A 13,688-nucleotide genomic window follows, 5' to 3' on the forward strand; every position below is an offset into this window, starting at 1 on the left:
TGTGAGCGCTTATTTTTTGTGCACAAGCTCACATTTTAATTGATACCATTTTTGTGTATATACGATCTTTTGATTGTCCATTATTGCAATTTATTAAAATGTAGTGGCGAGCAAGAAAACGTAATTCTTACGTTTTAATTTTTTCTCGTTACGTCATTTAGAGATCAGGTTAATTTTTTTTTATATTGATCGGGTGATTGTTAATGCAGAAATACAAAATACGTGTATATTTGTTTTTTTATTGTTTTATTTTGAATGGTGCGAAAGGGGGGTGATTTGAACTTTTATTTTTTTAATATTTTTCAAACCTTTTTTTTTTTACTTTTTGCATGCTTCAATAGTCCCCATGGGAGACTAGAAGCTGCAGTTGTCTGATCACGTCTGCTACACACAGGCAATGATCAGATTGCCTGTTTGTAGCAGAAATGCTCACTTGCTATGTGTGCTGACCACGGGCAAAGCTCATAGAGGTCTGCTGGAGACCTTTGGCTGTCAAGCCAACTCATTGGTGATCTGAGATCGCGTGACATCCCGTCACGTGTTCGCGGGTCACTGATGGACAGGATTTCCGGCATGCTTCCAATAAGTGCGGGTTAAATGCCTCTGTCAGAGATTGACAGTGACATTTAACATGCTAACAGCCACAGGTGGATCATTATTCCACCCGCGGCTGTTAGAGGCACATGTCAACTGTTCATAAGAGCTGACGTACTGGGAAAGACGTGGGCTCAGTGTCAGAGACCACATCAAAGGGAGGGATTCAGACGTGAGCATACTATTATGCCCAATGTAGGAAAGGGGTTAAAAATGTTAAATAAGAAGAAGAATATATACAAAAAGTATATAAATTGGTATTATAAATTCAATCCAGTGGAAAAAAATGTAATCTAATTAAAAATGACCAATCAAACCAGTACATTTATTAATGCTATCGTTGAAAGGAATTGTATACTTATTATACCATACAATCTGTCAGCTATTGCACATTAATAGTTGAATATATCTATATATAGTGAGGTCCACCCATATGGCTTTATATAGTAGTCCTTCTCTTTCTGTCGTTAGAGGATATAAGCTGCCGAATGCGTGGACAGACAAGTATTTAGACTTCTGAACACAGACTAAAATACATCACCAATGTATATACATTTTTTATATATTCCTCTTTCTTCAATTTATTAACATTTTATATTGATTAAGGTTATGAAAGTGCCATTTTTTAGTTTTTACTTTGCATTATTTTACTCCAGTTTTGGATGTAGAAGTTCACCTGAGCACAGCATTCCATATCATTGGTTGCTATCTCATGTAGTGATACCATTATTTTATCATTGTTATTTATTACATTATACATTTAGTCGAGAACACCTCCTATTGAATGAAAAAAATTGGTGAGGGAAAGGATATGGACCCACACAGAGAAATACATGAATTGGTAGAAAGTGGATCTCTACTTTTAAAAGTTGTGGGCTGTTGTGGAGGATCTGCAGGAAAGAGAAGATGCATCTTGATGGAGCTATCTAAGGCCAGGTTCACACGTTCTGTATTTAGTCAGCATTTTACATCAGTAATTTTAAGCCGAAACCAGGAGCGGAACCATCAGAGGAAAAGTATATTAGAAACACGTCACCACTTCTGTATTTGTCACCCATTCCTGGTTTTGACTTACAAATACTGAACATGTGAACATGGCCTAATGTAGGGCCATAAAAAGACTACTAACAGTAGAAAGGAGGCACACATTACAAAGTAACACTGCACAATGAAATTAAGCAGAAATGAAGCATTTTGCTTAACACACATTATGCGACATAATCTAATGATGAATTTACCATGTGATCTTGTAATTATTATCATTAGGAAATATACTGTATTATACACTACTAGGATAATGCATTCTTACTCTGAATATTTGCCCTCCGCAAAAATAAAAACAGTTTTACTTATCTCCCATGTTGGCGCCATTCCAGCGGTGTTGGCACTTGCATTCTTGGGGCTCACATCCATTTGTTATGACACGTGAGCCCTGCGTCCAATCAGTGCTGGCGTCACTGTCCCCGTCTTCGTACATATAAGTAATCAACAGGAAGTGAGCGGCCAACCGCACCTCTCACTTCCTCTTGATTATGTACATAAGCTCACACTGTAGCATTCCCTTTAAACTTGTCTATAGTACCCATGTGTTACACCTAGTCTTGGAATGAATAGCATGCTGTTTAACAAATTAATCAATTAGCGGATTTGTCTTCATTTTTGTAAAAATAAATTGCATTGCCTTTTTCCCAGTCTACATATTTTATGCCTTTAAATGCATTATTATCAGAGCATACTGATTTGGAGTGAAAGGGTCTGCACCTTCTCATTCCCTGAGTGTTGTGCTGATCCGAACAATCTCTACTAGCTGCTTACCCAAAAAAGTTAGTGCTGAGTTGACTCTTTCACTGCCATCATCTGTACTCCAAATGAGTATATTCTGATTTCAATCCAGCTAGATGCAGGCATATAAACTGAGTTCAACAACGGGTTTGGAAGCCAATTACATGCAGTTTTTTGCAGCAATGAAGACAGATCCCCTAATGAATTTATTTGCAACGTTTCATTACTATTTATCCTGTACAAAAATATATATATAAAAAATAGTTTAGCTACCCTTTAATGGCTATCTTAAAATTTACTGCTTGAAATTTGCCAGCTCGAATTTCATTATTGTAAACTTGATTCAAAATATTCAGGTGCTTACTAGGCAATTCATGAATGGTGCGACTCCTTAGCATTCTTTATGGAGATTAGCATGTTCCACTAGGAGCATTACCAAAGAGACTGACTAAACTCTTTGCACTCCACTGTTGTACTGGAAATACCATGCAATAAACAATTCTGCTGGAATATGTAACCCCTTATTTTCCACGATGCAATTGTTTTTTTTATTTAAAACCTTACCGTTTTTTTTCTTATGTTCTGAAGAGCCCTGCGAAAATAGACTCGCATCTTCAAGGTAATTTTGAGTGGAAATTAGATGGGAAATAATCCTTCTGCTGAAATCATGTCAGACGGCTCAGAAGATAAGTAGTTTTTAAAGACATTTATTTGTGACTGTCTACGGTGTATCATCAAGCCACAAGCAGCAAAAAGCAGAAAAAAACTGTCTGTGGGATGAAAATGATTGGATCATTACAGTCAACATCACTTACTAGGTTTTATGAGGTTATCTGGCGGTTTAATATTTTGACGCAAACTTTAAGTAGCATTCTAGTGATTTTTTTTATATACTGTACATCCTTTCATTAAATCCCAATAAATAAAATTCAGGGAATATTACTTTTCCTCAGCTGGGTCATGTAGTCTTTTGATAACTTCATGAAAATTACACAAGGCTGTATGTTCTGTGAATGGGGTCACCACCTCAGTCATGAAAAGTTGACATTAAAGATGACCACAACTTTTGAAATTCTAATTCCCAGCTTCACCAACTTTTCCCACAAAAGTTTGGAATGCGGTGAATAAATTTGTGTGAATCTCAATACTTGAATGCTTGTAATTGTTTGGAAAATACACTTGGGTGAGAGGAGAGAGAGAAGAAGAGAGTCAATTATACACTCCATAGGAGAGAGAGAGAGACGACCTCGCTGACCATAAGAGCTTATATTCTTCATGACAGAGAGAGGAAGAGAGGGAAACCCACTAACCATAAGACCTTACACTTTATAGGATAGAAAGAGGACCCTGCTGACCATAACAGCTTATATTCTTCATGACAGAGAGAGAGAAGGAAGAGAGGGAATCCTGCTCATCATAACACCTTACACTCTATAGGAGAGAGAGAGAGGAGCCTGCTGCCCATAAGAGCTTACATTCTTCATGACAGAGAGGAAGAGAGGGAACCCCGCTGACTATAAGACCTAACAATGTATAGAAGAGAGAGAGAACCCTGCTGACTATAAGAGCTTACATTCTTCACGACAGAGAGAGAGAGAGTTGATCCTGCTCACCAGGAAAGCTTACATTCTGCAGTAGAGAAAGAGAGTGAAAGATAGGAGCTCACTGATCATATGATCATATAAGCTTACAGTCTACAGAAGAGAGAAAACCAGGCTGATCATAAGAGCTTGAACTCTACAGGAGAAAAAAAGAGGACCCTGCTGATAAGAGCTTACACTCTATAGGACAGAGGGACTTACCCAGTGAATTTGATGATGGAAAACAACTCTGCCATACAAACTGTGCTCCACTCGGAACTGCTGATCTGTGATGGCCCACGTACTGACCACCACTGTACAAGGTATGATAATCCATTAGCGGTCATAAATGCGTGGCATTATGATAAAGCCCGCACTCAAATCAAAAAGACATTGGCCTGCTCTCTGATGCTTCAGTGTGGTAAATGGTGACTTGGAAGTTTTTTTTGTGACCTGCAAATTGAATCTCAAAGTGTTTAAATTAGAGTGAAAATACAAATTTCAGTAAATTCGACTCAAACTTGATTCTCCACAAATTGATTCTCTCATCTCTATTTCACATTTCTTCATGATAATTCACAACTTTTCATCATTCGGGATTGAATGTGATAGCACCAGGCGGATTCCCATATTATCTTTCATATTTGGATGTATGAGTAAATAAGAACAAATTAAAGACCTTGGGAAAGTGGAATTAATTTGTTTATACATAAATGTAACTGGAATATTTCTAAAGCATGCAGTGTTCATACAAAGGAAACATACAAGACTGGAACTTTATGGTGTGGGGCTCTAGGCTCTTTCCATGACTCTTGGGCCAATTCCTGACTCTCTTTCTAGCAATTTTTCTGGAGAAAAGTAGCAAAAGGGATTGGGTTATCTTTAAAACTCCCTCCAAGAGCACCATAGCAGCCTCATGGTAGGTTTGCACTTTAATAGTTACAAATTCTTGACATAAATACTAGAAAGATCGTTGCATGTTATGAAAATTATTTTTGTATTTTTTTACCTATTACAAACAGAGGTAGAAGACTGGACATGACTGGACATAAAAAAACTAAGAAGAAATACAATAAATCATAATTTTATAATCCTGTCATCCATAAAATGGATCCGGTATCATGTGGAATGTTCTAACCTTTAAGGCTTAGTAGACGTCGGGCCTGAAACACTTTATGTGTGTTCTTTACATCTGATTAATCTTTTAAAGGCTATCTTAAAATCATCATTGAAGCTCGTATACAGAAGTGGATTAATTAAAGAATTAACATAGCCCAACCATGTTAGAAAGTCAGCCACTTCTGGGGAAACAGTACAAAGGTTTAGTCCAACAACAAGTTCCTTGATGAAAAATGGCAACCAACTTATCATAAAAGCTCCCAAAATAAGTCCTAATATGCGAGCGGCCTTTCTCTCTCTGGAACTGGAGATCTGTTGTTGCCTATCCCAAGTCAGATCAATGTCATTGTCATATGGAGGGGTTCTTACACATGTAGTGATCTTCTCAAATTCCATGGTAGGGTCAGAGGTGGAGAATTCAGACACACAGAATGTCTGTGTAAGCTTACAATGGGCAAAAGAGTTTTGGCTGTCATTACTTCTGTTGCTCAAGTGTCGGCTTGATCCACGTTTTTGGTAAAGGCTCTTTGCAGCATGGTAAATCCTATAGTACAAAATAAGTATTAAAGTTAAAGGGATATAAAATGCCCCAAATGTCGAGTATATTGTATAGATAACATGGTCATGTTGAATTATACAACTATTTTCACTACTTATGTTCTGATGATTTCTCCAAAATAAGGGAGGAATGGAAATGAAGATAGAAATTGTCCATACAGATAGGATCATCATTCCAGCCCTTTTCACTGTTCGCTTTCTGGCATATTCAACAGCATCCGTAATTGCCCAATATCGGTCAAGTGCAATGACACAAAGATGAAGAATGGAACAAGTACAGCACGTCATGTCAATGCTAAGCCATATTTCACATATTACATAACCAAGGGTCCACGTGTCCATAACTATATAGGCAATGCTTAAAGGCATAACTAGAATGGCAACTAGAAAATCCGTAACTGCTAAAGAACATATTAAATAATTAGCAGGTTGGTGCAGTTTCTTGGTTGTGCAAATTGCAATGATGACAGCAGAGTTTAACAGTGTAGTCAGGATAGTAATTACAGCCAGCGTTAAGGAAATCAGCATTTTTTCAGTTACTGTCTTGGATTTGTTTGATATTGTTTCCTCTGTACAGTTTGTAAAATTCATCTTTCTCACTGAGAATGTAAAAGAATTTTCAGCAGCTTTCAGATGATGCTCATCTTGACCCTGGTCAGCTTTTTCCCCATGGAAACATTCATTATGTGCAGAAACCTTGACGCCACAGATGTTCTAATGCATCTTCCTCTTCTTACACATGTCTAGCCTGGAAGACATAATCAGATAAAACATCATTTATTCTTTCATTGCGAAAATTGTTTTCATTGCTTAATGAATCTGTTTGGACAAACAAAACATTGGTTTTGTCTTTGGTGCCATGTGACCTGGAGACAAGAGCGACCCATTCAAGCGACCCTAGAATTGAAATCCATTATGGGCTGTCATTGCAATAAACTGATACTAGATATTTTTTCATTTTAATATGTAATTGTACTGTACAGCTTGTGTTGAGTATTTGTGAAATGTTCTACTACTAAAGACATTTTCTGTTACTATTCATATGAAAATAAAAACATGGGGCATTGTTACATAATACAGAGGAAAAAAGATGTACATCCACATGTTCAACTGAAGGACTGCATAGGACAATGAATGAAGGGAAGTGCTATAATTACAACTATAATCCATGAAACAATCTGCTAAACATGAGAATGAATAAAGGGAAATAAATATAATAATTCAAAAGAATAGGTGCTGCTCTGCAGGACTTGGCAGTGGCCGCTACACATTGAATGAAGTGTTCCTTCTCTGGAGGAAATAACAGCAGATCACTGCGGTTGCTGAGTGTGGGATCCCACCCAATCTCACAAGGATGACTGGATAACGTATTTCATTATAAATGTGTTGTTTTGCTGTTATACCTCGCTTTTATCACTCTTTTGCATTATGTTTTGCGGGTACTGATCAATCACTGTTATCTGTCTCTCTACATACGTCACTCATGATGAGAATAGAAAATTTGCAGTTTAGGATAAAATTTTCCTATGGATTGGTCATCAATATGGTGTGATTAGGCAACCCCTTTAATACCAGATGAAATCAAATATTGATTTATGATTGCAAATATTGCTTCCATTGTAAATGATTATAATATTGAACAAGTAGACCATTAGGTTTTAAACAAAACATTTTTTTCATTATTTTATCTATTAATCACTTTAGTTTGAGCCTTAACCCCTTCGCTCCAAAGCCTGTTTTCACCTTCCTGATTAGGCTAATTTTAGCAATTCTGACTAGTAATGGGCGAGCACTAAAATGCTCGGATGCTTGTTGCTCGGGTCGAACAAATTGGAATACTCGGGTACTCGGACAGAACAACGAGCCGAATATAAGCCTATGGGAGACCCAACCATTTTTACCTCGATCCCCCCAGGGGGTCCTTTAAAGGTCTAAAAATGTCTGAAAATAATGGAAACACTGCTCAAATAACACAGGGACATCATGGGGATCACCCCTGGAAGCATTCCTGACTCCTAGTTCACAGCTTTAAACAATTTTTTCAGCGTTTCATGCCATTTTCACTGGTGCACCAAAATACAAACCAAAACAAAACCAAAATGTATTTTGCTGGGAAATATGTTAAGGTACATCCTTTCCAGGTTAATGACTTGTATATAGGGCAAAATAATTAACCCCAGATCAAAATGTTCCTTCCTCACTTGGGCTATGTTCAGAAGCAGCGTTTTTGAAGCGTTTTTCAACTTTAACAACCAATAAAAATGCATTCACTGGGAAATGTGATTGTACAGTAACATTTAACAACCCTAGCTGGCCGTGTGGTGTGTGACACATAAGCAGACACATCTTGTTTCATTTATGAAGGATGGACTCTTAAAGTCACAGAGCCTATTTTTCTGGTAGCATCAGGTGGCATTAATCTTCTTAAAGGGTCATTATTAATCAGTGGGTCTCCTAAACTGTTATTGCCTATGCAGTGAGAGGATGGGCTGCCAAGAATTACGACGCATCACAATACCCCTTTCACGAGAGGTACAGGAGGTCTTCCTGAAAAAATGTTGCATTAAATGCAATGCCTGGCCTGCCCCAAAGTTACATGCACCCCAATAAACTTTTCAAGCCACGTACTGGATGTTCACTGGAGAATCCACCTCACATTATTCATTTTGTAATCCCAAACTATTTTTGTATGCATTGTCTGCAAGGCCTGCCCTGCTGCCAAGTTATCTGCACCCCAATATGCCTTTGAATCCACATACTAGATGGGCACAGGAAAATCCACTTCACATTATTCATTTTGTACTCCCATTCTGATTTCTTTTGCATAGACTGGAGCGGGTCTCCTAGAATTGGAATGCCCATACACTAAGTGTGTTGGCTGTCAAACATTTTCCCCTGTGAGGTACACCTCAACCTTTCCCATAACAAGTATTTTACATCCAGCAAAACCACCCACCTTTGTTCGGAATTCGACCCTGGCTGTAGCATCATGGAACACGTTAACGCTGGTGATCTAGTGGCGGCGGATGAGGAGACGTGGAGGAAGGCCTGATTTAAAACTATGCCCAATTTAAAGGAGCAGGTCTCCTAGACTTGGAATGTCCATACACTAAGTGTGTGGCCTGGCAAACATTTCCCCTGTGGGGTACACCTCAACTTTTGGCAGAACAAATATTTGACGCACCGGCTAAACACCCACCCTTGTTACAAATTTGACAATGGCTGTAGCTGCATGTTGTGATCTAGTGGCAGTGGATGATGAGACTCAGAGGAAGGCCTGATTAAAAAATAGACCCAATTTAAAGGAGCGGTTCTCCTAGACTTGGAATGCCCATACACTTAGTGTATGGGCTGGCAAACATTTCCTCTGTGGATTAAACCTCAACCTTTGGAAGAACTAGTATTTGACGCACAGCCTAACCACCCACCCTTGTTACAAATTCGACACTGGCTGTAGCTGCACGGAAAACGTAAACCCTTTTGTTCTAGTGGCAGTGGATGATGAGACTCGGATGAAGGCCTGATTCACTAATATTCCCAATTTCTAGGAGCGTATCTCCTAGATTTGGAATGCCCATGCACTTACTGTGCTGGCTGTCAAACATTTTCCACTGTGGGGTACACCTCAACCTTTTCCATAGCAAGTATTTTATGCCCAGCAAAACCACCCACCTGTCAAACAATTCCCCTTGGGGGTGTAAATATTTTTTAAATTTTGGTGATGACCTGTTATGAATGGGTCACCGAGGAGGATAGCAGGCCCAGGCTAAGCCACAGAAAACCAGAGAGGTTGGTAACTAAGTGGATTGCAGACCCTTGATCCTGTCCACACAACTAGCATTAGCCGTGGAGCATACCTACGATGATCCTAGACACCTCGGCACAGCCGGAGAGCTAACTAAGCCTAAAGCAAGAAAGAGGAAATCTAAACTGCCCCGGAGCAGACCCCAAAGGAATAGATAGCCCCCAAGCATATATTGTCAGTGATACAAGATGAAAACACAAACGTAGGCAGAAAAATAGACTGAGCAAAAGATGGGGCCCACACTGACTAGACAGGACAGGAAAGGAAAGACACTGTCTGCAATCACGCAAAAAACCCTGCAAAAGTCCAACACGTCTGATGCACAAAAACACTGAAGTCGCACGACTTCGCCCCCACTATATTAGCGCTCTGATATATTCTGAAAGCAAAGCAAAAAGACATCAATATAACAGGGGACAAAGCAAACTGGCACAAGCAGTAACATAAGGGCGGTGATTCAGGACAGCCCCAGCTGGAGCTGGCTGACCCGCACAAAGCAGAGATAGACAAAACCAGATCAAATGCAAACAGAGTAGCAAATGAACCACTTAGCTGAACATGCAGGGACAGAGCAGGAGACATCAGACCTCAGGAGGCACAGGAAGAAAATCACCAGCAGGGATAGAGGGAGTCGGCTGTCTTAAATCCCAATCTAAAACCCCAGATCTCCAATAGTCTTCCTCATTATCAGGTGGCAAGCCTCTGTCAATCAGATCAGCTCCACTACCTCCAGTAACCACCAGAGGGAGCCCAGAAAGAGAACTTGCAACCCCTCTGTCAATCTGACCAGCTCCACTACCTTCAGTAATCAGAGGGAAGCCAGAGAGAGAATTCACAACAGTACCCCCCCTTGAGGAGGAGTCACCGAACCCTCATCCACGCCACCTGGCCGGTCAGGATGGGCCCGGTGAAAAGCACGAACCAATCTTTCGGCATGAATGTCAGAAGCAGAGACCCAAGAATTATCCTCCTGGCCATATCCCTTCCATTTGACCAAGTACTGGAGTCTCCATCTAGCAAAACGAGAATCCAAAATTTTTTCTTCCTCATACTCTAAATTGCCTTTAACCAATACAGGGTCATGAGGTGCCGCCATGGGATCTACTGGCTCTACAAACCTCTTCAACAAGGATTTATGGAACACGTTATGAATCTTAAACGTAACTGGAAGAGTCAAACGGAAAGAAATGGGCTTAAGGATTTCCAAAATCTTATAAGGTCCAATGAATCTTGGCTTAAATTTTGGAGACGCAACATTCATAGGAATATTCTTTGAAGACAAATTAGACAACCAAACCATATCACGCACTTTAAACCGGGGACCAATGGTCCTATGCCGGTTGGAAAACCGTTGGGCTTTTTCCTGAGAGTGGGACAACTTATCCACCACTTGGTCCCAAATCTGCTGTATTCTCTCTACCACAGAATCCACACTTGGGCAGGCCGAAGATTACACTTGCCCTGAAGAAAATCGAGGATGAAAGCCAAAGTTACAGAAAAAGGGCGACATCAAAGTGGCAGAACTAGCCCTTTTGAGTAGCGCAAATTCGGTCAAGGGCAAAAATGAGACCCAGTCATCCTGATCAGCAGATATGAGACATCTCAAATAGGATTCCAAAGTCTGGTTTGTTCACTCAGTCTGCCCATTGGTCTGAGGATGAAATGCAGAGGAGAAAGATAACTGAATTCCCAGTTTGGAACAAAAAGCTCTCCAAAATCTGGAAACAAACTGTACTCCTCTGTCCGACACAATGTTCTCAGGAATCCCATGCAACCGAACCACCTGTTGTAAAAAGAAGGGCACCAGCTCAGAAGAAGATGGCAACTTTGGGAGTGGTACAAGATGGACCATCTTAGAAAATCTATCACAGATCACAGATCACCCAGATAACAGTCATCCTCTGAGAGACAGGGAGATCAGAAATAAAATACATTGAGATGAGTCCATGGCCTCCTGGGCACCAGCAGGAGCATCAATAACCCACTAGAACGAGAACAGGGCTTGGACCGAGAACAAGTCCCACAGGACTGCACAAAATTCCTGACATCACGAGATAAGGCAGGCCACCAAAAATACCTGGATGACCAGCCAACGTGGAGCAATGAATTTCAGACATTACTCTTTTCCTCCACTGGTCAGGGACATACAATTTTCCCATAGGGCAACGTTCAGGTTTGTCCTTCTGAAATTCCTCCAGGGCACATCTCAAATCGGGCGAGATGGCGCAAAGAACTACACCCTCATTTAGAATGGTAGTAGGCTCGGTCACATCAAGAGAATCCACAAAGAAACTCCAAGAAAGGCGTCCGCCTTAACATTCTTAGTACCCGGAAGAAAAGAGACCATAAAATTAAAACGCGTGAAAAACAAGGCCCACCTAGCCTGTCTAGGATTCAAGCGTCTGGCTGATTCAAGATAAATCAAATTCTTGTGGTCGGTGAGGGCCACAACTTGATGTCTAGCTCCCTCCAACCAATGTCTTCACTCTTCAAATGCCCATTTCATGGCCAACAATACCCGATTCCCCATGTTATAGTTACGTTCAGATGGGGAGAATTTTCGAGAAAAGAAGGCACAGGGATTCATCTTCTAAAGTCACCGGATCTCTTTTGGACAAAACGGCTCCTGCACCAATCTCAGAAGCATCTACCTCCATCTGAAATGGGAGTGAGGCATCAGGTTGCAGTAGAACCAGAGAAGAAGTGAATCTCTGCTTAAGCTCCTGAAATGCCGAGACTGCCTCTGGAGACCAATTCAGCACATCAGCGCCCTTTTTAGTCAAATCAGTCAGTGGTTTAACAATATCAGAAAAATTACTTATAAATTTATGGTAGAAATTAGCAAAACCCAAAAACTTCTGGAGAGCCTTCAAAGAAGTGGGCTGAACCCAATCATAAATGGCCTGTATCTTGGCTGGGTCCATTTCAATAGCAAACGGGGACAAAATGAATCGCAAAAATGAAATCCTCTGTACACCAAAGAGGCACTTTGATCCCTTAACATACAGAGAATTTTCCCTCAAAATCCGGAACACAGTCCGGACATGTTCCACATGAGAATCCCAATCACTGGAAAAGATCAAAATATCATCCAGATAAATGATCAAAGACTTATCCACAATGTTCCGGAAAATATCATTCATAAAAGACTGGAAGACAGAAGGGGCATAAGTGAGCCCAAAAGCCATCAGCAGGAACTCAAAATGTCCCTCAGGAGTATTAAATGCCGTCTTCCATTCATCCCCGTGCTTGATGCGAATAAGATTATACGCCCCCCTGAGGTCAAGCTTGGTAAACCAACAGGCATTTTTAACTCTGGAAAATAAATCAGAAATCAGGGGCAACGGGTACTGATATTTAACAGTGATTTTGTTAAGGGAATGTTAGTCAATACATGACCTTAATGAAACATCTTGGCCACAAAAAACCACCAGCATCTAAAGGTGAAGAGGATGGTCTAATATGACCCTTCTCCAACGACTCCTTGATATAAGATCGCATAGCATCATGTTCGGTACCGATAAGTTGAAAAGCCGACCTTTGGGAAATTTACACACGGGCATTAACTCAATTGCACAGTTATAACTCCTATGAGAAGGCAAAGACGCTGACTTACTCTCACTGAATACATCAGAAAAATCAGCCAAATAGTCTGGAATATCATGAGACTGGGGAGAGGTGGAGAAAACAGGAGTGTCACTAAGAACACATTGACAACTCCAACTCACCACAGACACAGATTTCCAATCTAAAACAGGATTATGAGTTTGCAACCAAGGGAAACCCAGAACAATAATATCATGCAAATAATGCAACACCAAAAATTTACAATTTTCTTGGTGGTCCAGGGCGACCTGCATTATCACCTGGGTCCAAAACTGGGGTTTATTCTCCGCCAAAGAAGTAGCACCAATACCACTCAAAGGGATAGGAGTCCGCAGGGGTATCATGGGAAAACCACAGCGCTTAGCAAAGTCCAAATCCATCAGATTCAAAGCTGCTCCTAAATCAACAAAATCCGTAGCGGAAAATGTAGGCAAGGAGCTGATCAGGGTAATCGCCAAAAGGAACTTAGGCTGTACTCTGCCCACCGCAAATGTGTGAGCAAAATGCTTTTCTCGTTTAGGGCAGACAGCAATAGTATGAGAGGCGTCCCCACAGAAAAAACATAACTTATTACGCCTTCTAAACTCCTGACGTTGCACCCTAGACAAAACCCTATCACATTGCATGGGTTCAGAAGTTCATTC

The 13,688-nt window shown here is 40.4% G+C and overlaps 1 protein-coding gene across 5 annotated transcripts in view; it reads right to left on the bottom strand.

Annotated features, from left to right (window-relative positions):
- Positions 1–257: 257 nt before the first annotated feature.
- The window catches only part of HTR1E (5-hydroxytryptamine receptor 1E), a 398,512-nt gene continuing 385,081 nt past the window's right edge, over positions 258–13,688 (bottom strand). For all 5 annotated transcript variants that reach the window (XM_073589623.1, XM_073589624.1, XM_073589622.1 and 2 more), the window contains one exon: positions 258–6,381. In XM_073589623.1, coding sequence (XP_073445724.1) covers positions 5,130–6,224 — 1,095 coding nt within the window. In that variant the 5' untranslated portion in view covers positions 6,225–6,381 and the 3' untranslated portion in view covers positions 258–5,129. The remainder of the gene's footprint in view (positions 6,382–13,688) is intronic.

The sequence above is a fragment of the Dendrobates tinctorius genome, unplaced genomic scaffold (assembly GCF_039654945.1).
Source record: "Dendrobates tinctorius isolate UK_male_01 unplaced genomic scaffold, ASM3965494v1 ptg000111l, whole genome shotgun sequence".
In the NCBI taxonomy this organism is placed as follows: Eukaryota; Metazoa; Chordata; class Amphibia; order Anura; family Dendrobatidae; genus Dendrobates; species Dendrobates tinctorius.